At 35.1% G+C, this 23,421-nt stretch overlaps 1 protein-coding gene across 8 annotated transcripts in view; it reads left to right on the top strand.

The window, feature by feature from the left end:
* The window catches only part of PRP4K (pre-mRNA processing factor kinase PRP4K), a 35,208-nt gene extending 12,146 nt beyond the window's left edge, over positions 1–23,062 (top strand). For 2 of the 8 annotated variants that reach the window (XM_063451769.1, XM_063451761.1), the window contains 14 exons: positions 1,152–1,325; positions 1,778–1,936; positions 3,430–3,511; positions 9,457–9,664; positions 10,585–10,658; positions 11,517–11,607; positions 12,155–12,302; positions 13,580–13,717; positions 15,481–15,634; positions 16,716–16,830; positions 18,190–18,341; positions 19,183–19,269; positions 19,876–21,301; positions 21,832–23,062. In XM_063451769.1, coding sequence (XP_063307839.1) covers positions 1,152–1,325; positions 1,778–1,936; positions 3,430–3,511; positions 9,457–9,664; positions 10,585–10,658; positions 11,517–11,607; positions 12,155–12,302; positions 13,580–13,717; positions 15,481–15,634; positions 16,716–16,830; positions 18,190–18,341; positions 19,183–19,269; positions 19,876–20,079 — 1,786 coding nt within the window. In that variant the 3' untranslated portion in view covers positions 20,080–21,301; positions 21,832–23,062. The remainder of the gene's footprint in view (positions 1–1,151; positions 1,326–1,777; positions 1,937–3,429; positions 3,512–9,456; positions 9,665–10,584; positions 10,659–11,516; positions 11,608–12,154; positions 12,303–13,579; positions 13,718–15,480; positions 15,635–16,715; positions 16,831–18,189; positions 18,342–19,182; positions 19,270–19,875; positions 21,302–21,831) is intronic. The other 6 variants (XM_063451768.1, XM_063451762.1, XM_063451765.1 and 3 more) reach the window with 6 other exon arrangements.
* The last annotated feature ends 359 nt before the right edge of the window (positions 23,063–23,421 follow it).

The raw sequence follows: 23,421 nt of genomic DNA, 5'->3' as shown, positions 1-23,421 counted from the left end.
TTGCAGTACTAAGTGCAAAAGGAACACTGCACCCAGATTACTTCAATTAGTGGTCTTGGTACCCACAGGGTCCCTTTAACTTGCTTGATTGGAAAAATTCTGGCTTGCGCTTGATGTTGTCTTGTATAATTTGTGCAAGCCAAAAGTATATTTATTTTATAATTTGTATAATTTCCTTTTCTAAAGCTATACAAATATATAGAGAATAAGAATATAAAAAAGACCAAGCAATTATAACTAATCTGTTAACTATGCAGCAGTAATATATACATGCGCAGAACATTGTCTTATGGAAGTTAAACTGTATATAACAAATCCAAAAAAAGCATATCACAATTGCTGTTCATATATAGACGAAATTGATATTGCAAAATGCTAATGTAAAGTACAGACTGTCCTCACTTACCGACCGGACTCTCTCTTCTTACGACCTAGTCGTAAAACAAATTGGTCGGCAAGTGAGGATGCGCTAGCGAGCATGCGAAAGAAAGCAGGCCTACGTTCGGTGGAATTCCTCCGAACATAGCCCAGTTAACTAGTACAGGGAATCCTGCAAAATTATGTTCGGGGAAACTTCCCCGAACATAGATTAGCTCACTAGTGCAGGGAATCGCTGAAATCTATGTTCAGGAAAAATTCCCCCGAACATAGACCTCCTCTCTAACGTGGCAAATCCCTCAAATCGCTGCGCTAAAGAGATGGTAAGTGTGAGCCCTTGTAAAACAGGTAGGTCGTTAAGTGAGGACCAACTGTATGTCAATTGTGCCCGTGGTTTGTGTCAAAGTGTTTGAAAATTTTTTGGAGGAGGACGCCAGGGCTTTCTGGCCCAGAAACACTACATGGTGTCACTTTTTGATAGGGTCATCCCAGACTGGATGTGACCCATGTGTGTTTTTTTTTTTTTATTCCCACGAGTTCTTTAAAAACAAAGTATAGAGAAATAAAAGATACCTTTTAAACATTTGTCAGCTCACTTCCATATAAGGGAGAGATTCTCCTCCATGAATCAGGAGCCTGTCATTCTGTCCTGTATTAGAAATATACCACCTCGTGTATTACAAATATATTTTTGGTTTACATTTTATTGCTTTGAAATGCTTTAAATTCTAATTCGTAACTATGCCTATTTTGTTACTGATTATTTTGTTTAGAACCCGCTCTAGAGATGATCCCCTAACAAGATATGATCGAGCAAAAGATCCTAGTCCTCTTCGACGGTCCCCATCTAGGAGGCGACCAAGTAGGTCTCCTATTCGAAGACGATCACGTTCACCGCTCAGGAGAAGTAGATCTCCATGGAGACGAAGTAGATCTCCTTATAGGCGGTAAGCAAGAATATTGTACCAACTTGTAAGAACATTAATATGAACTTAACCACTACTGGTTTATACACAGAAATATTACAAATGGTGCAAAACAAAATCGCACTTCAAAATAAAGGATCAAAAAAACAAAGGTTTGTGCTAGACATTATTTATTTGGAGTACTTGTTCAGGCCTGGGATAGAGCCTGTGTCTGTGCATCTTTGTTAGGACGAAGTCTTTATATTTAAGTTATGTACACAGAAATATAACCACTCACAAGTAGTTTTTGAAAAAAAAATAAAACCATTTATTAAAATATATATTGACTTAACAAAAAATATTGTTTAATACAAAAAAGTATAGAATTTAAATAAAGTAGGTTATAAATGTTATCCTATAAAACTTATTTGATAATAATAATAAGAGTCAGACAGCACCTTTAAAAAATTTTGGCCATTTTATTTTACTTAAAGAGACCGAAGTCGAAGAAGCCGCTCTCGTCTTAGAAGGCGGTCTCATTCCCGGGGAGGACGTACTCGGAGAAGGAGAAGCAGGAGCAAAGATAAAGAAGATAAATTTAAAGGAAGCCTTTCTGAAGGGATGAAAGTGGAACAAGACTCTTCTGATGAAAAGTATGAAATAGTTATTTCAAAAGATGTTTTTTTTTTTATAAATAAATAATATAGTGCACAACATGTATAAAATGATTAGGTTGTTTTGCAAAGTTTAAGAATTCGCTATATGTTCAAGGCCATTATTTTGTTTTTTCTTTAAGGGACAAGCTAAGCATCATGTAGTGGTTATGGAGCAAGGAATCTCCAAGCACTGTCCCACTGTTAAGTGTCAAGCCTTTGAATTATTTTGTACTTAGCTATTTCCCCTGGACACATGCAGCCCAGTCCCTCTTTACAGTTATCGCTAAAGCAGAAGATCCTGCTTGTGCATAAAATATATAAATTCCATTAATCTTTGAAATTCATTGGCTGCGGGTGTCAGCCATAACTCTGGAAGTGATTTCCAACCAAAGTGTCCCTACACTGATATTGTTAAACCTGAAGGGGAAATTTTATTTTAGTGATATTTGTGAGAACAAGTCAGACCGCAAGAGCCCATGCGCTCCAGATAAGTGTTAAACTAAAATGATTTGCTTCTTCATAGATGGTAACAGGGGGCTCTGGGCACCTTAAGCACTACAGCACCATGAACTGAAATTAGTGTTTAGAGTGTCGCTTTAACCCCTTAAGGACCAAACTTCTGGATTAAAAGGGAATCATGACATGTCACACATGTCATGTGTCCTTAAGGGGTTAAACATAATATGCAAAATGCCCACTGCTAATACCTTTGTACCACAGAAACATGGTGGAAAAGCATAAAGGTTTTTATTTTTTATATTTGTCATTTTGACTTGGCTAATGATCTCAGATAATCGTTGTCACTTCCACTTAGCAATTTCCTTAATTGCCTTTTCTTTTCTGTTATGCAAAAAGTTTTGTTTTTTTTCTTCAGTTTTGATTGAAACATTATTCTATAATCGTGTATTATACATGGTTTGGTAACATACACAGAGGTGGCATCTCCAGTCATAATGCAAACCTGAATATTCCATCATTACCACTGTTGTTTTCTGCAACTCCTGACACTGTCTCTTAGCAGACGTTGCATCAAAGTTGTATTCCCAACATATTTTCTGTTTATGCACAAACATGTGTGAAATATAATTTAAAACGCCTCCTGTTGGCATGATCCACACAAGATTTTTTTTTTTGTCTGTAAGCAGCAATTTTTTTTACTATTATTTAAGAAGTTGTCTTTGCTGTCTGTGATGACATTCCCTGCTTTCCCACAGGGATAGTAAGTACAGTGACTGAATTGCAAAATTAATTCCAAAAGCTTCAAACTTGACTATAGTCACAGTACACATTAATATGTCCGCTTGAGAAGGGGTGGACTATTGGTGCCTCGCCCATAGACTTTTTGCAGCATGCACTGAGCTAAATTGGCTATGTTAACAGAACAGTCTGCTTTTAATAAAGAGTTGATATTTACTAAAACGGGCATAATCAATCTGCTTTAAATGCACTTTTCTGCTTCAATCTTCACTATTGCTTTTTATATTCCCTAGTCTTGAAGACTTTGATGTTGAGGAAGAAGATGAAGAGGCTCTTATAGAGCAGAGGAGACTGCAGAGGCTAGCCATTGTACAGGTAACAAAAATGGAATCTTTGCTAGAGAGTGAATCGATATGTTTGGAAACTGGAAACTGTTTCTAGCGTTCTGACCAGGAATATGTGGATAAAAAGAAAAAAACCCTGTCGTGTGCATATTCATTGAAATGTTTCATACACAACTGCGAACAGAAAAAAAATCAGGTCTATTTTTATTGAAATTAGATATTTTGTCAAAACGAAACTACAGAAACCTAAATGGAAATGCAAGTTATTTTGTAAAATGAGACATGTTTTAAAAAACATTTAATTTCTAAAACCACGCATGAAACATTTGTTGCTTTAGAAATGAGCCCTTGAAGAATTGACTTGCCATGTTAGGTAACACTGTTGTACTAACTAATTGAATATTCTAAATGTACAGAAGGTATTAAAAGCAACAAGTGCCAAAATACACACAACACTCCCTGTGTATAAACATATAAAACAATACTTATGCATGTACAGGTATACGTAAGGGATGTCCCATGTAGTCAGTACCTACAATAATAAAAAAGGTACATAGTATAGACTGTACATACAACGAGAGAAATACGGAGGTAATTGGATACACTCACGGATTCCAGAGCCGTACCAGGCTCTGTATTTAGTGCCCAAAGGTGCCTCAAAAGGCTTTGCTGGAGAATCCTGGATGGTATCCCCCAGAAGTAGAAGGAACAGCAGCAGAGTGATGGTAAAAAAATGTAGATTTATTATAAATATAAATTAAAATAATAACTGTGCAGGTCCCATATGGTGACTCACGAAATCAGTCATGCAGACGCGTTTCAACTCAGTCCGAGTTTTCATCAGTGCATAAAATCATCCGGTTGCTGTTCCGTTTAAATTCACCGCTATTTTGATTGCCGGTCACATGGGCGGAAGTTCGGGTGGCCGGCGTCTGACATCACTTGAGGTATTTCGGCGCTCATTTTTCAGCTTGATTATGTTTAGTGCGATTGCCCATTCGAGGCTGGAGACTCCATCTTGTGAAAGGGCATCTAGTATAGTTCTTAGCATGCTCGCATAGAAAAAAACTGCAGTGTTGGAAGTGGCACAATGACATATACGAAATAGCGGTAATAATGCAATGTTGTGCATAGAGAGACATTATAAATACATAATGTGCAATATCAATATGGAATTAATTAATACATTTGTCCAACTAGAGCAGAAAAGTTTCATATTAAGGATGGACATCTATCATATCTTAAAGGATGTATCCATATAAACAATAATTACTGAAATACAATGAAATAAGAAGTGTGGTATACAATAAAATAAAATAAAATAAAATAAGAATACACAATGTTAAAGCAACAGCAGCAGTATAGTAATATATATAAAAAGAGAAAATATGTATATACATTAAACAGCATGTGGGTATATGGTACAGAATGATCCCATCTAGGTGGTATGAATATAGCCCATATAGAATAAGATTGGTGGGTGAAAAAAAAACTAAAAAGAAGAGTCTCTATAAAAAACTAAAAAATATATAAAAAATGTAAAGTTATAAAAAATGTACCAACTCAAAATCTAAATTTAGACCGTAGGGGGATAAGGTATTCAATTCAAAAATCCACCTACTTTCAATTTTGGACAAAAAAAAAAAGAGGGAAAAACCACCATTAGGTATCTTTAACCTCTCCAATAAAGTATTAACGAATAAAGAATTAGAAGTCCTTGATAAGGGCCTAAAATTCGCACCAACTAGCTCCAATAAACCTTTTAATACTTTCATAGATATCCACAAATTCCTTCGGAAACTTTGTTTAAAGAAACATTTTAAAAAATCCCCTATTAATGAATTAAGAGATACTAACAGTGACAATTTTATACACACAAATTTGAAAGACAAATCCCAGTTTTTTCCCAAAAACCACATTAGCGACGAAATGAAGGTCTTTGAGAAATTGGTCACTAATGATGTGAGACAGATATCCAAAAAGAAAAGAAATAACCTAAATTATTCCCAAACTAAAGCGCTGAGAGATCTTCAACAAGATCACAATATTGTTATTAAGCCAGCAGACAAGGGTGGGGGCATCGTTGTGCTGAATGTTGCGGATTACATGGAGGAGGTATACAGACAGCTCAATGATGCCTCCACCTATACCAAACTTAAAGCGGACCCTACTCCAGAAATAAGAAAGAAATATACATCGTTATTGAGTAAGGGTATGGAAGATGGAATTCTCAACAAGCAGGAATATAAATATCTAAATGTCTCGGTATGCCGTATACCAGTTCTCTACATCCTCCCAAAAATCCACAAGGATACAAAGAAACCCCCTGGAAGGCCTATAGTATCCGGGATAGGCTCCCTACTAAGTAGGCTATCTGAATATGTAGATAAACTACTTCAACCTTTGGTGATATCTCAACCATCCTATCTCAGGGACTCTACACAGCTTATAAAGACCTTACAGAATATCCAATGGGAAGAGGATTACCATCTGGTCACATGTGATGTGACCAGTTTATATACTATTATTTCTCACGAGTTGGGTTGCACGGCTGTCAAGCATTTTTTGATGCATAGTAATAAGTTTGCTGAGAGCCAGATTAATTTCATCATAGACAGTATCTATTTAATTCTTACCAACAATTTTTTTTGGTTCGATGGTTCCTTTTTTTTACAGTTAGTCGGTACTGCGATGGGGACCAGATTCGCTCCCAGCTATGCTAATCTCTTTATGTCTCACTGGGAGGGTACCTTCCTCCCAGCTCGGGACATTATGGGAGCGGGTCTGGTCCTCTATCGCAGATATATCGACGACATCTTCTTTATATGGAAGGGGTCCAGAGTGTCCTTGGATCTCTTCCTGGAGGGCCTTAATGACAATCATAATAACATCGTTCTGACTAGTCAAATTAGCCAAACATCAGTCCAGTTCTTAGATTTGGATATCTATGTCTCACACAATCATATTTCCACCAGAACTTATTTCAAACCAGTGGATGTCAATGGGTACATTGACACCACAAGTTGTCATTACGATCCGTGGTTGCGCAATGTGCCCAAGAGCCAATTCAACCGGATTTTCAAAAATTGTAGTGACATCAAAGAATATGAAGAACAGGCGGGACGTTTGAAAAATTTCTTCATTGAAAAGAAATATGATCCAAGCATCTTGGACCATCAAATTCAGGAAACCGGACAGCTAAATAGAGAGTCCCTATTAGAATATAAGGATAAACAAATAACTAAACAAACAGAGGAACCTCTTCTAATTTTAGATTATAGCGGTGACGCTAAACACATAAAATCTATTGTCCAGAAGTACTGGCACATTCTGAGAACTGATGAGGGTCTTAATAACTTCATTGGTGAAAAAACAAAAATTATATATAGGGGTACTAAAAATTTACAAACGTTGCTGGTCAGAAACCACATAAAAACCACATACCGCTAATACCAACGTTTTTAATCAAAAACATGGTTTTTACCCATGCAAAATGTGCACAGCCTGTAAAAGAACAAAATTTAAGAAAGATACACAAACTAAATTTATCTCCAATATATCTAAAAAGGAGTATAAGATTAATTCTATTCTTACTTGCCATTCTAGTAATGTGATATACCTCCTCTGGTGCCCTTGTGGACTCCAGTATGTGGGAATGACCACGAGGACTTTAAAAACCCGCATACTGGAACACTTGGGCAACATACAGAGGGGGTATGCCAAACACAGTGTCTCTGCACATTTTTTACAATGCCACAACAGTGACCCTTCATGTGTCAATTTCACTGCCATTGCTCAAAAGAAAAAAGATTGGAGGGGTGAAGATAATTTTAAAGAACTTTGTAAAATTGAAAGTAGGTGGATTTTTGAATTGAATACCTTATCCCCCTACGGTCTAAATTTAGATTTTGAGTTGGTACATTTTTTTATAACTTTACATTTTTTATATATTTTTTAGTTTTTTATAGAGACTCTTCTTTTTAGTTTTTTTTTCACCCACCAATCTTATTCTATATGGGCTATATTCATACCACCTAGATGGGATCATTCTGTACCATATACCCACATGCTGTTTAATGTATATACATATTTTCTCTTTTTATATATATTACTATACTGCTGCTGTTGCTTTAACATTGTGTATTCTTATTTTATTTTATTGTATACCACACTTCTTATTTCATTGCATTTCAGTAATTATTGTTTATATGGATACATCCTTTAAGATATGATAGATGTCCATCCTTAATATGAAACTTTTCTGCTCTAGTTGGACAAATGTATTAATTAATTCCATATTGATATTGCACATTATGTATTTATAATGTCTCTCTATGCACAACATTGCATTATTACCGCTATTTCGTATATGTCATTGTGCCACTTCCAACACTGCAGTTTTTTTCTATGCGAGCATGCTAAGAACTATAATAGATGCCCTTTCACAAGATGGAGTCTCCAGCCTCGAATGGGCAATCGCACTAAACATAATCAAGCTGGAAAATGAGCGCCGAAATACCGGAAGTGATGTCAGACGCCGGCCACCCGAACTTCCGCCCATGTGACCGGCAATCAAAATAGCGGTGAATTTAAACGGAACAGCAACCGGATGATTTTATGCACTGATGAAAACTCGGACTGAGTTGAAACGCGTCTGCATGACTGATTTCGTGAGTCACCATATGGGACCTGCACAGTTATTATTTTAATTTATATTTATAATAAATCTACATTTTTTTTACCATCACTCTGCTGCTGTTCCTTCTACTTCTGGGGGATACCATCCAGGATTCTCCAGCAAAGCCTTTTGAGGCACCTCTGGGCACTAAATACAGAGCCTGGTACGGCTCTGGAATCCGTGAGTGTATCCAATTACCTCCGTATTTCTCTGGTTGTATGTACAGTCTATACTATGTACCTTTTTTATTATTGTAGGTACTGACTACATGGGACATCCCTTACGTATACCTGTACATGCATAAGTATTGTTTTATATGTTTATACACAGGGAGTGTTGTGTGTATTTTGGCACTTGTTGCTTTTAATACCTTCTGTACATTTTGACTTTAGGGTGTTGGGGAACACCTTTCTCACTCCAGTACTGTGTTTTGGTTTTTACTGTGTAAGCGCCATTCACTTCCTTTGTTTTATTGTGTCTAATTGAATATTCTGACTGTAAAACTATTGGTTTTTTAACCTCAGTAATGCAAACCTAAAGATGGCGTAGTTACTGAACTGGAGGGTCAAAAATCACGTTGTGTTAATAGCAATATAAACGGGTGCTTTCTCATACATATAGGAGAAATTCTTTGTATGGGAAGGTCATACTTACTGAAGTCCTATTGACATTAAAAGAAATGTGATGTACAGTACTGCTGCAAGTAGTTACAATGAACTAAGAATCTGCTCTGACAGTTTGTTTATTTGTATACCACAATGTTCTTCCTGCTTTCAGCAGTTTTGTTTTCTTTTGTAAAGATATTCTAAAAGAAGAGCTAGTTGCCGTAAAATATTTCCTGTTATATTGTTTTTATTTTCTTTCTTATTACGAATTGTGCATTGGAAGCCTGTAGTGTTTTTCTGCATATCCATTAGAACAGGGGTTCCCAACCCAGTCCTCAAGTACCCCCTACCGGTCCAGGATTTAGGGATTACCCTGTTGTCTAAAGTGTTTTTTTTTTCTTTTTTCTAAAAACACCTTAGACATAACGGGGTAATCCCTAAATCCTGGACTGTTATGGGGTACTTGGGGACTGCGTTGGGAACCACTGCATTAGAAGATTTGTGAAAGTTCCTGTTCTCTCATGGAACCTTGCATAGTTGACCATTGTGCACTAACCAAGCTTTAGGCAGTCTTAGCTTTCTTCAGTTGTAGGAAAGTAGAGGAATAGTTATAACAAGCAGCTAATTTATCTTTCATTGTCTTTTTGTAAAATACAGAAAAAAATTTTAGTTCAACTTTTGCTATGTTTGCAGAAATACAAATATCAAAATGAAGACAGCAATATGTCTGTACCTTCCGAGCCCAGCAGTCCTCAAAGCAGTGCACGGAGCCGCTCAGCTTCCCCAGATGACATTCTTGAGCGTGTTGCTGCTGACGTTAAGCAGTATGAGAGGGAGAACTATGACACTTTTGAGGCTTCTGTGAAAGCCAAACATAATCTTATGACAGAACAGAATAATGGTAAGTGTCAAACTCTAGTGCTTGACAAAGCAGTTTACTTGTCCTTTTTCCTGCTACCATAGTTTCTCTTAAATCGTTTAGGAAGGAAAAGCAGGCGACTTTGCATTGCACTCCAGCAACCATTTGTCACGTTTTTCAATTATTTTATTATTTACTTTAAACCTTTTTTTTAGGAAAACAGGTTTTAAATAGTAAAGTCCCTCCCCTCCTCCAAAGGTCAGTTTAATAAAAAGCTTCAAACGTACCAGGAATCCTGTACCTCGCGAAGAGCTCTGCCGTGTTTTCCCACACATTGGACTGTATCACCGGCCCGGAGCAAACATTATTTTGAGACCTGAACAGGGATTTACCAAAGGGCAAGCTATTGAGTCTCTCTAAGCTTTTGTTGATTCTCAGAGTTCTTATATTCTTTATTTTTGCTTTAATGCATTAACTTGGCTTTCTCCAAGTCAAGAGTATTCCAGACGTGGACCCCTGCGCTCACTGTGCCTAGAGGGGTATCGGCTACACCTCACTGACGAGGCCAAAAAAAGGACGAAACGATCGTCTGGGTTTGCTGTACCTCTCGTGCAGAGGGAACTTTCTGGCATTTTGGATCTGGACTGGGACCAGTCTGATATGCTTCAGATATGTTCTCTCTGTAATGGTACAAGTGAGCAAAAATTTATTTTGAGACCTGAGCGGGATTTTACCGAAGGGCAAGCTATTGAGTCTCTCTAATCTTTTGTCCGTTCAGAGCTCTCATATTCTTTCTTCTTGCTTGCACTCTGTGTCAGTGTGTGTATAGATTTAAAAAAAAAAATGCCATGCATGAAGGCGGGAGGGAGTGGGGAAATGACAAAGGGAGGGAGTGGAGATCAAGCTTGCCTTGCAGAGGTGCATCATTGAGGACATACTTAATTGTTTTTCTCTTTCTAAAGGTGCTACACAGAAAAAAATTATTGCCCCTGACATGTTCACCGAATCTGATGATATGTTTGCTGCATACTTCGATGTAAGTTGTGTTCCCCGCCTCAATTTTAGTTTCCTGTTATGTGCATTGAAAATTATGGGTCATGCATCTCAGTAGTAAGGGCTGTCTCTGACAAACCATTATTTTCTATTTTGTCATGCAGCATGCATAGACTTCTGCGTAATTTTAAACAAAAGTTACACAACTTATGTTTTTCTAGTAATAAATAAAGAAAATCAAAATACATTGTACTACATTGCTGTAGTGATTGCTGGCCATTAGTTGCCTAAGGCATGTATACAGAAACCTGAATACATAGGTAGAGGAGTCTGCTTGTACAAGGGACTGACTGCTCTATAAACCAAAAATAGCATTCTCATCACTTTTTAACCTTCAATTATCAGAATTTGTAGCATCACAGATTAAATGGAGACAAGTGGTATCATAATTTAACGTAAGGCCTCCTTCTCAATTATGTATTTTTTTCTTTCGTTTTTTTTTGTCCCAATTAATTTTTCCATGATTTAAAATTCAATCAACATCTTTGAAATAAGTGCTACACATGTGATCGAAATCAACTGAAGATCAGTTTTAGTTATGGAGGGATCTGTCTATGGCTCTGGCTCTCTTTAGTAACCATATTTGATGATTTAATAGTCTTTGTTAAAGAGTTAGTTCAAATACGTAAGGCTGTTTCTCTTTCTCTTGTATACATTCATGACTTTGAAGGAATGTCCTTTTTAACAAGCTATTAATCAAGTTCAAAGATGCTTAAGATTTACGATGGATAGAAGCTGGATTTTTAAGTGAAAGTCTGACTTTTTGATGGTTTCATATCTACGATTTAAGTGTTTCAATTGGTCCTCTCCAGAATTAAACAATTGCCTCATTTTCTTTCAGAGTGCTCGTTTTAGAGCTGCTGGCATTGGAAAAGACTTTAAGGAAAATCCTAACTTAAGGGATAACTGGACAGATTCTGAAGGCTACTACCGTAAGCAATTTTGGCAGTTTGTTCCACTATCATTCACTGTGATAATATGCTAACTTTTTATGAAGCACTGTATTAAGTAGACAGACTACAGTGCAGAAAGCACATTTAAACACATATACAAAACAGATTGAAGTCTGTCACTGTTATACTGCATGTAAGCCTATATCACTAGTGCACAGAAAGAATGTATACCAAAAACATACATGGGCACCACTGCATCCAGACATGTCTCTTCCATTTCCCATGCTTTCGCTTTAATTTTTTTTTGTAAGTTATGTTGCACCCCTTACTTTCTACGAACCTGGTCAGACAAGAGTGAATGCCTGTGCACGACTTCCTATGGTGACAGAATATAGGGGATGAGCTGCTGCCAGGCACTCCTCGGACATCTAATAAAAAAAACACTGGAATTTGTGAAAGAAAAATGAAGTCTCTGTTTTTAAAATATGCTTTATCAAGCTTAAAAATAAATAAAATGAATTAATCGCTACTTGTTTGATCATTAGTGGAATTGACTATTTTTTTTTCTTGTTCTTGGCCCACACAGGTGTAAATATAGGAGAAATTTTGGAGAAGCGATACAATGTGTATGGATACACTGGCCAGGGAGTCTTCAGTAATGTTGTGCGTGCGCGAGATATGGCTCGAGCAAATCAGGAAGTTGCTGTGAAAATAATCAGAAACAATGAGCTAATGTAAGTGTCAATGATATAAACTTTATTTTTAAGTTATTTTGAGTTGCTAATTTTTTTAATATCCATACTAACATGTGCCCTGACTGGAAACGCTTCATCTAAATTTCTGTATTGGGGAAAATTGTGTTCCTTTGTGGTAGAGAAAAGGAAGAGAATTGGGATGGGCCGGTGTGAATGAGTGGGAAAAAGTAATTGGAGCGAGTGAGAGCCGCAATGTAAGGGCAAAGAACAATAAGAGCGAGCGCACAGTGGAGTGCAGGAAGATTCATGGAAACTGATAGTCAGCTAAAGTGAAGTAAATTCAGAGAATCTGAGTGCCTTAATATACATAGAATGGCTTTAATTTATATATGCATATCTTAATGCAAACATACATGTGCATTACCAAAGATGCTGACCTGGCTTTTTTTATCCAACCCTATAAATATGTACATATTTACTTTAGGAAATGCATGTTTTAAATACATTATATGGCTAATATATTAGAAAATGTTAAAACAACCAATTAAAAATACCGTTATAAAAGATAAAAACATTATGCACTTTTGAAATTGCTGCATCTGCAGTAAATAACCAGGATTTCAATAAACTATTTTTCACTGCCCAGATAAGTGATTGGCCAATCACAGTGGTGTAATGCATTTTTTTGTGGAACTTTTCAAGGTACTGACTTTGTCCCATTCATTCCTGCAGATCAGGTGTTTATAGGAAGAGCAACAATTTAAGACCTTTTAGTTCAGTTAGCAGGGTTATTTTTTTTAATTTTATTTTTCCTCATTTTATACAGTCAAATTGAGTATGCAATAATGTTGTTAGTTGTGCCAACAACTATAACATTCATAAACAAGTATTGTTGAATGTATCTGGAGTGACCTTTTAACAACCAGCTGATGGTGTTGGAGTATTGTTACAAGTCTTCAACAATTAAATTTCTTGTCAAACTGAAGTACATACTTTATAGTGCTGCAGCCACATAATGTGTTGTGTGTTACACTTGGACTATTCCAGGGCAAATGAGGAGGAAACCGAATGTATTGTTTTGGCTTCTTCTCTTTCACCAACAGTGATCGATAGTAGTAAAAGGCAATCTTTATAAAGATAATCGAATGTAATCGAAGATGGAGGCATGCTTTTCCAGGAAAGATTTGAATTTCTACATTTTATTTTCATTTTTACAGCTAACAAACATTGCTTAATACAGTGTATAAGTATGCAATATTAAAAATTGTAGCATTTATAAAATAAGGGTCATTTCCATTTTTTTTTTTTTACAATAGGCAAAAAACAGGCTTGAAAGAATTGGAGTTCCTGAAGAAATTAAATGATGCGGATCCAGATGACAAATTTCATTGCTTGAGATTATTTAGGCATTTCTATCACAAACAGCACTTATGTTTAGTATTTGAACCACTCAGGTGAGATTTTTGTATTTTCTATGTTGCAAATATATATGGATTCTTTATTTGAATATATATCTATTGGGTTGGTGTTCCCTTTAGTTGGTTATTCTGCATTATGTTATGGTTATGTGTACCTTTAAGTAATTGTTAAAGGGACACTATAGTTACAAGAACAGCTTATTGTAGTTGTTCTGATATCTATAACCTGTTCCTGCTGGCTTTTTGTTGTAAACACAGGCTTGCAGTGTCTACATTGAGACATTGAACTTTCCCTACAGAGATGCATTGATTCAATCCATCTCTTTGAAGAGGTGCTGATTGACCAAGCTGGCGTTTGGTCCCCACTCCGCCTTCTTGAAGATTTCAGTCAATCCAATGCTTTGTGATTGGCTGAGATCACTTCTGATGTCAGCCAAGGAGGTGGATTAGGGGCAGAGCCATGGCCTGAAGACTGGAATGAAGGTAAGATTTACTATATTTATGGGAGCAAGGGAGAACTAGGCGGGTTAGATAGTAATTTTAACTGTAGGGTCAGGAACACGTTTGTGTTCCTGACCCTATAGTGTTCCTTGAAATTTGGAAGGCCAATATCCCAAGCATACTATAATACTGTTTGAGTTTGTTCAACATACTCTTTGATTGCTTCTAAGGTTCAGTTTGCAAAATAGAGGTAGTTTAACAAAATTAATAAAAAAAAGGGGGGGGGGGGGGCAATAAATTTGTATATTAACACATTTGCATATTCAATGAATTTGATGAAAAACTCCCCAACAGATTTCCCACTAAGTTGTTTGTTTGCTTTGTTTTTCTTTTTTTAATTCAGAGGCCCATTGAGAGATAAGCGAATAATAACTCTTGTGTTTAAAATAAATTATTGGTCCACTGACAGCAGCCTTATTTGCCAAATGGCAATGTAAAACTAAAATTGTAGTAGGTCAATAGGAGCCTAATCATTAGGAGGGGTGCAGGATTATGGTGGCAGGCAACATGTCTCCAGTGTATCCTCTAATAATTAGAAAGGCAGCACTATGTTTTGTGCGATGAGCATTTCATCTTGTTTTGTGCGATGAGCATTAATTACTGTTGTGGAATAATATAACTGTGGTGATTACTTGGACGATCTAAATACCAGAAGAGGGGCTTAGACTGTCTCATATATATTCACTTTATGAGGAACAAATTATGGGAAAGATGAGGGGGCTGCTTGGACTCTTGCCATGAGCAAGATCTTCCTGATATACTTTCACATTAGCCAAACTGCAGCAGAGAGGTCAGAAATTAAAGTGACACTATAGTCACCAGAACAACTACATCTTATTGTAGTTGTTCTGGTGTCTTCAGCCTGTCCCTGCAGGCTTTTTGGTGTAAACACTGCCTTTAAAGAAAAAAAAAAAGGCAGTTTACATTACAGCTTTGGAACTCCTCTACTGGCCACTCAGCAGGCCATTAGAGATGCTGCCTTGGTCAGTGCTGCACAATAAGGAAATAAGATGAGTTTTTACTATATTTTTGGGGGGCTAAATAGTGTGAAAATATACATTTATGTTCATGTCCCTATGATGTTCCTGTAAGCACCGCGAGAGACATATTTGTTAAACTGTTTTATTGATTTTATGCTGATTAAGGAAACATTTGTGTGTTCTTTCATTTGATGTCTTCTAATGTTTTACATCAAGATATTGTTTGTAGTGTTACCGACAAGTAGGCTCATGTGCAATGTTAATCTTTAATGTCTAAAATAACTTTTTTTTCCCGCCCATTTTTATGGAAAAATAAAGTATGAACTTGAGAGAAGTTTTGAAGAAATATGGAAAAGATGTAGGCCTCCACATTAAGGCAGTGCGGTCCTATAGCCAGCAGCTCTTTCTGGCATTAAAGCTTCTAAAAAGATGCAACATTCTTCATGCGGATATTAAACCCGATAACATTCTGGTAAGGGATTTCCATCATTCTATGCTATTCTGGTTTTATTGTATTTGATTGCTAACTAAATTGTCCTTGGCACTATGCAGTTTCTTTCCCTTTACTGCATATCCTACCGCAATATATTGCTTCCTAAATCCTGTCCATTTGCATGTTTTCTGGTTATCTTTATTTATTCACTTACCTCTCTTAAGTTCCTTAACTCGATTTATCGCAATGCCCCTCTCAATTTAGTTTTCCTAAGTTTATCTTTCATCATATCTATATTCCAGCTTCCCTTCCCTCATATGTTTGCCTTCTTGTGTATCTTGAAAGTAAAATTTACAATGTATCTGGTGTTTTAATAGGAAACAATATTTTCACTTAAATTTTATGCGGCAACTCTTTTTTTAACCCCTTAAGGACCAAACTTCTGTAATAAAAGGGAATCATGACATGTCACACATGTCATGTGTCCTTAAGGGGTTAATATCTGATATTTTTAAAATAGCAAATGTTCTTTCAATACTAAAGTTTTCCTTCAATTTCTGTGACCACTGTCCACCCTACTTTGGTAGTGAAAGTTACGATTACCCTTGAATATGTCTGCATGCCTGCTGATATCCTTTGCGATCTCTTCCAATCCAGTGCTTCTCCTAGAGAAGAAATAGTGGTTGAGATACGCAAGTGGCTGTCAGATGGTAACCGCCACCTAGAGCTGTAACCCTTCAATGTAAATTTAGCGGTTTCTACAAAAAGATAAAAGTAGAGTAATTTGCGGGTAAAATTTAACTTTATTAGCTTGATCATGACCTCCTCTAAATTACTGTAAATGAACACAAATATTTTTTTTTCTTGCTTTGTGTGTTCTCTGATTTGCAGATACTTTTTTTCTTTTTAGCTTGTCTCTATTGGAAGAGTACTAAATTTGAATATTTATATTTGTTTTTAAGTGGGTTTCAAATGTTTAATTTTAGTTTATTTTTATGAATATATTGAATGTTCACTTCACTAAATATTTACTAAAATATACCTGTATTTGATCTTTAGTGGATTTGCAGGGATGTAAGATCTTACTAATCTTTATATTCGTTTTTGTTTTTTAAATCAGGTGAATGAATCCAAAACCATTCTGAAACTCTGTGACTTTGGTTCTGCATCCCATGTTGCAGATAATGACATTACACCATATCTTGTCAGTAGATTTTATCGAGCACCTGAAATCAGTAAGTAAAAGTTTAATAGTTATTAGAGGCATGTGAATAAGATTAATACTTGTGGATGTCTCTTTATGAAAATGTAATGGCTGTAAACAACTTTTAACTGTATGTGTACATTGTTACGAGACCAAAATTTCTTCATCTCAATGAAGTTGTCTTGGTGCAGTGACCCTATAGTTTTAACCCTGCAACCCAAAACATTGCCGTTTAGTAGATAAGGCAATGTTATGATTGCAGGGTTAACACACCTCTAGTGGCAATGTTCCAGATAGCCACCAGAAGGAACTTTCCCTGAATAACGGAGTCAGACTCTGTTATTCAATTATTATAACTCTCATAGAGAGCATTTGTTTGGCGCAGAGTGGTGTTTTGCTGTCTTCCAATGTTTCTATATGGGGGAAGCATTGGATTGATCTAAACCAGGAAGTCGGGGCTAAAGAAGTGGAGACTGGTGTGTCAAGGGTTGGGGGGGGGGGGGGGGGGGAGGGTTGTTTTAACATAATAATATAGCTTGCAGTGAATTAAAAATGTAATTAAATTCATAAAAAACAAAACATTCTCAATAGAAACGGTAAACCTGACAATTTAAAAATTCTGCATTCCCTCATTGTAGTTCTAAGTGTTTTCTGAAGTAAGTGGTCCTGCAGAAAAATAATAATAAAAAAAAATGGACCTTTGTGCCAACTCGGGCATCTACTTGTAAATTTATGTGCAATTTTGTGAATGTGCACTGGCAGCCGGCCAGTTATTAAAAACTTAAAAACATTGATTTAGAAAAATAACTTTTATCATACTTTTGTCATACTTTTACATAGCTAATCTTGCGAGACACTGCTTGATGTATTTCTCTTTAATGTTCTTCCTATACAGTTACGTGTCTTTTATTTTCTTTAAATATATTTTATTTTTGTTAAGTATAATTTTTATTATGGGTATGTCACAGCATACATGGTAACACAAATACTTGTGTTGATGAGAAAAACAAACGTATAATAGATGCAATAAGGCCTGTACAAACCATTTAAATATTTGGTTAATGTTTTGAATATGAAGCCATCTTTTCTTTTTTTCCTATATTTCTTGGCCAAAAAGCACAGCCGGTTCTGCTTTGAATATAAAATGCAAAATATTTTGCGTCAAATGAGAAATCACTGATATCAAAGTTGTGAAGGTCAAAATGTGTTCGAATATAAAATATTTTGATTATACTTTTCTTCAAAATCCTTTTAATTTAGTAGTACCTTTTGTTTTATGGAATGTGAGTAGAAATTGTGGCTACCTGCCTTACTAGTGTTATTCTTTGCTCAGTCTGCTTTAACTTTTAAACCTGTGATTTATTTTAACAATATGACGCTTTTCTTCCAGTAATTGGAAAAATATATGACTACGGAATAGACATGTGGTCAGTGGGCTGCACCCTATATGAACTTTATACTGGAAAGATCTTGTTCCCTGGCAAAACAAACAACCACATGATAAAATTAGCCATGGACTTAAAAGGAAAAATGCCAAACAAGGTAACGAACTAGCTGATATTGTTTTCCAAATTTTAGAATGTTATTGTACCTTTATGCTTTAAAAAATAAAAATTTGATGACCCTTGTCTTTTAAAATTAAATAAATGTTTTTAGTTTTAATAAAATGTAATTATATATATTTTTAATAAAAATATAGGTAACCTTGGATAAACTTAAAGAAAAACGAGAAGTAAAAATTTGATGGCAGGTGTTTTTTACACTTTGTAAAGCATAGTGAATATCGAAATATTAGATTTTCTTTTTTTTATGTGCATGCTAAAGTTATGAAATTCAAAAAATAACTCTTTATAAAATGCTACGTTTTATTTGTATAATACAAATCACTTATAACCCTATTAAACATAATTAAAAAGTAAAATGCTATCCTGTTTCTTATAACTGTCCCTAAACAATATTTGTAATATGTTTGCAGATGCCAAAATACCAGAGTATTGCAATATGTTATGATACCTTTTTTATTAGACTAGTATAATATTTCAAAGACAAGCTTTCAAGAGTTTTCCTTTCTTCCTCAGGTCTGAAGCAAACTCTCGAAAGCTTGTCTTGAAATATTCTATTAGTCCAATGAAAAAAGTTATCATTGCATACTGCTATACTCTGGTATTTTGGCATCTTGTCTACTGGACTAATAATTCTAATCCAATGTACACTAATATATTTCCCTATATTTTCATAGAAAAGAGTTACACTGTTGAGCATTGTCCATATTATTGTTTGGAAATATGTAAAATGGGTTTTTGACTTTAGTTAATTTAATATCAAACAGCCAGAGATATTAAATGTGTATGCATATTTTTCACAATTTTATTATGTTTTGCAGATGATTAGAAAAGGCGTGTTTAAGGATCAACACTTTGATGCAAATCTAAACTTCATGTACATTGAAGTTGATAAAGTAACAGAAAGGGTATGTTTTCTTTTCACATTATTCAATTACAATGTGTTTTGTTAATGCAAATTGTTTTCTTTTTTTTTTTTTTTTATTATCAACTTTAGTGTCTAGTGATACACTAGAGGAAATTATTGGTTAGTTATCAATTATAGCCTAAGCATGCAGTAGCGATGTCTACCTTTTTCATGGCAGTGCCTCTACAAAGCACCATACTTTGATATTTTTCAGTCTCCTACAAAAATATGTCAACTAAATTCCCCCTCCCAATCTTCTCGATCAATGTGATTTACAGTTCTTTTTTGTGTTCGGTAACCAAAGTGGTTTTCACATACTTTGATGTTATTTTGTCATATAAGAATATATTCCCATGGTGAAGAAAACTATTAATTTTATTAAGACTCTAAATTTCCTGTAGTCTTTGATAAAAAGTCAAACTTCTCTTTGATTACCTTTACATCCAGTCACATTACAAGAAGGACAGTGTGTGTTACAGATCTGTAAATTCCCAGAGATCTTGTATTAAATGAAGGTTTGCGGTGTCATTTTACTTGTATGCCTTATTTGTAGCATAGGACTTTAACATTTGAACAATGCCTTCATATTTTTTTTTCTGTCATTTAGGAGAAAGTTACAGTTATGAGTACTATTAACCCAACAAAGGACCTGTTGGCTGATTTAATTGGATGCCAGCGGCTTCCGGAGGATCAGCGTAAAAAAGTTCACCAACTGAAGGACTTGTTGGATCAAATTCTAATGCTAGATCCAGCTAAACGAATAAGCATCAATCAAGCTCTACAACACCCGTTCATCCAGGAAAAGATCTAAATCTGGTTTGAATAGTTACCCATCAGGACTGAAGATACTTTCACAGCAGCTTGTTAATGTATATAAATATATAAATATTTCCCCTGAAAAAAACAAAAACAAATTGAGAGCATGAAATGTTTGAATTAAATTTTTTCTTTTTTTTTTTTCAAAAAGTTGTCTCACAAACTTTTGTTATCTGTACAATTTCTCCACATTAGAGTGAATGGAAATTGGCACAATTGCATAAAAGAAAATGCAGGAAAAAAAAAATCCGTACTAATGCAGTTTGATTTGAGAATTATATTTGGGAAAAACACGGATGAAATTTAATAATGCTTGGATGTTAATATTTTATTTTTAGCAGTCATGGCTCATATTTTTTATTTTATTTTTTTTTGTTTGTGTGAGAGAAAACATGACCAGCATAAATGCTGTTTATATTCACGTTTTCCTAGGTTGTGTGCGCAGGCCTCAGCAGCATGCCCTTGGTGTAGTCAGTGCCGAAGGAGGGCCTATTCCTTCTTGAGCCTGCCTGCAGGGATGGTGTCCTCTTTTAAAGCAGGTTGTGTACAACTTTCAGTACACTGAAGGTAAGCTTAAACCATCAACATCACTGGTATTTTAAGATTGTCTGTGTGTTTATATTTTTCTTTTGTCAGCAGACAAATAAGGATTCGATAGCATATTGTGGCATTATCCCACTGCATGTTTTTCAAGTGACCTACTGTTGCATCAGGTTTTTGTTTTGTTTCATCATTTGGACACTGTTTGTTGCAGTTTAATTCCATACTTTCTTTCCATTCCTTGAGTGTGTGCACTTGATGGGAGGAGCGCCTTCAGTGTACTGTTTAATTTTGGTTTTAAGTATATTTTTAATCTACTTGCTTCATATTGAAAAGAGTTCACTGTAACATAGGAATCTGTACTTTCTGAAAAAGTTGCATTTAATGTTCTAGTTGGGGAAAACGTCAAGTTCTTGTGCTTAGAAAAAAATAACATTTTTAAAAATAAATAAATCCTTTGTATTGAAACTGTACTTCTGTGTATCACCAGTCAGTACCAGCGGGACTTCCATTGTATAATTATCCACTATTAAATGTAAATCCTTCTGGTACTGATTGTAGTTTCTATTTTAAATTGTATAATTTGTTCATTGTTTTCATTTCTTGTGATCATGTTGTCTTTCAATACAGGCATTTGTTCTCCACTCTTGAACAAAAGCAGCTGCTTTTTAAAAGCGGTAATTGCTTCTTTACTTTTTTATTTTATTTTATTTGTTTTGTAAATGAAACCTTTTCTTTTTAAAAAAAAATGTGTTCAAAACATTCTTTCTCATAAACAGTTGAGACTCACTTATTGTAAAGTGAAGATTGTTTTGCTGCATGTACAGTGATCCATGCAGATATCTGTATGTTTTCAATATGCGTTATTAGATAATAAAGTCTTTTTGTGAACAAGGTTTTTGTAGCCATTTCTAAGATTTTGTTTTACTTTTCTTGAGATCTATGTAAATCTGAAAGAACAAAACCCACTGATGGTACAAACGTTTTTCAGTTTTCCACTGTAATTTAGAAGTTGCTTTGAAGAAATAGATTTTTTTTTGGTTTGGTTAGCTCTGACCGTTCATCACTAATACATTTGAAAAGTATTCTATACCCAATATATACATATCCATGCCCACATTCAGAGTAGATTTCTTCTTCTTAAAGAATGTGGTGTTAACTAATATTTGTGCTGTTTTCTCACTTTTCCTCTTGATGGTGCTGAAAGAAAAAAGGAAAGAGAGACACAGGCCTCCCAACGGCTGATTTGCTGAGAAACCATCATCACCTTCCTTACAAGGTCATTTCTGACAGCATGTGTAGATAAGCATTTAGAAAAAAAAAAGTGCTATCAAAATGGAATTACCCACTATGGTAGTTTAAAAAAATAAATAAAAATATATATATGACTTATGTTGATCTATTAAAGACAAGACTACGTTTTTCTTAAGCACACAGGACACACCACTGGCTAAAACAATTATTTTGGCACATTTATTATTCAGTTGGTAAGGGTGGCTGTTAACAGGTTTTATTATAACTTGACAGTTACATGGCAACCAAATTGATTCAGGCTTATAATTCCTCTTTAAAATGTGCTTTGGAATGAAATTTAGCTATAAGCATTTTAAGCATATGAACATTTCTGTTCCTTGTTCAGAAATTGAAGATGCATTTCATCTTTCTAAAAATACGTTCTTTGTTACACAAGGACGATTTCCAAAAATAGTAGTTGCTCGTTAAGTGTTCAATGCTTTTGGGTGGAGGGGAATTGTATCTAATGAGGCAAAAGCTAAAATGAAAGAAAAGAAAGTTTACAAAACAAAAACCCTCTAAAGAATAAAGTTGCTGGTTTACCCATTTCTTTGTGTTTTAGATGGAGCTGGAAGGAGGAAGATGGCAAGAAGACATATACCAAGGTTTCTGTTTTAAGCAAGACATTTTATGTGCTGATACACCCTAGTGGTATCATATTAATCTTCTATTAGGTTACTCAGGTCAAGGGCAATTTTCACGTTTGTTTTTTTATATATGTATTATGTTCTCTAGATTTGTAGCTCCTTCTTTTGTAACTTTTTACTACTTACATGCAGAATTGTTGAACATGTAAACATTATTGGTGCATGTAATAAATCAGCACATGCATATTGTTTTATAGGTCTAAATTTGGAAATACTGTATCAAATCCTCACACACGGTTTTATAACTTTGACTATTAAACATACACTTGGCTCTCAGTTACTAGAGCAAGAAATCGGGGAATACAATTTAGTTTTTTTTCAGTGGAAATAAAAATAGGTTGCATTAATATTTTTTACTTTGTTTTTGTGCTTAGGGTAAGTTGATGAACTATTTGGATTCCTTTATGATCACCTATCAAGCAAAAACACCGTATCTGTTTAATGTTCTACTGATCCTTTCTGTGATGTTCATACTAATAAAAATACTTTAGTTGTCAACGTAGTGTTCTGTTTTTTATTAAATATTCTATCAAAAAACAAGAAAAAAAATAAAACTGAACTAATTTTCAAATTTATGGAAATATCAGTGTAGATAAGTAATAGATCAAAACATTTTAACTGAAGGAAGATATCATTTTGAGGTTAATACTTTTGTAGATTAATTCGAAATTATTTTTCAGAAAGATAAATGCTTTGAAATTTAATTTAGCTCTGTAACAAACTTCACATGCTTGCTTTGTGTGACACTACAGGGGAGGTAAATACGCATTTGTAGCATTTTTCAACTCTTGGAGCTCTATCTGCTGAGAGGCGGCACTATAGATGTTACAGCTATGTTGCTGATTTACATAGAACTT

The sequence above is a fragment of the Pelobates fuscus genome, chromosome 4, assembly GCF_036172605.1.
Source record: "Pelobates fuscus isolate aPelFus1 chromosome 4, aPelFus1.pri, whole genome shotgun sequence".
In the NCBI taxonomy this organism is placed as follows: domain Eukaryota; kingdom Metazoa; phylum Chordata; class Amphibia; order Anura; family Pelobatidae; genus Pelobates; species Pelobates fuscus.
Note: the sequence above shows the minus strand (reverse complement) of the source record. Positions and strands in the feature narration are given on the sequence as shown.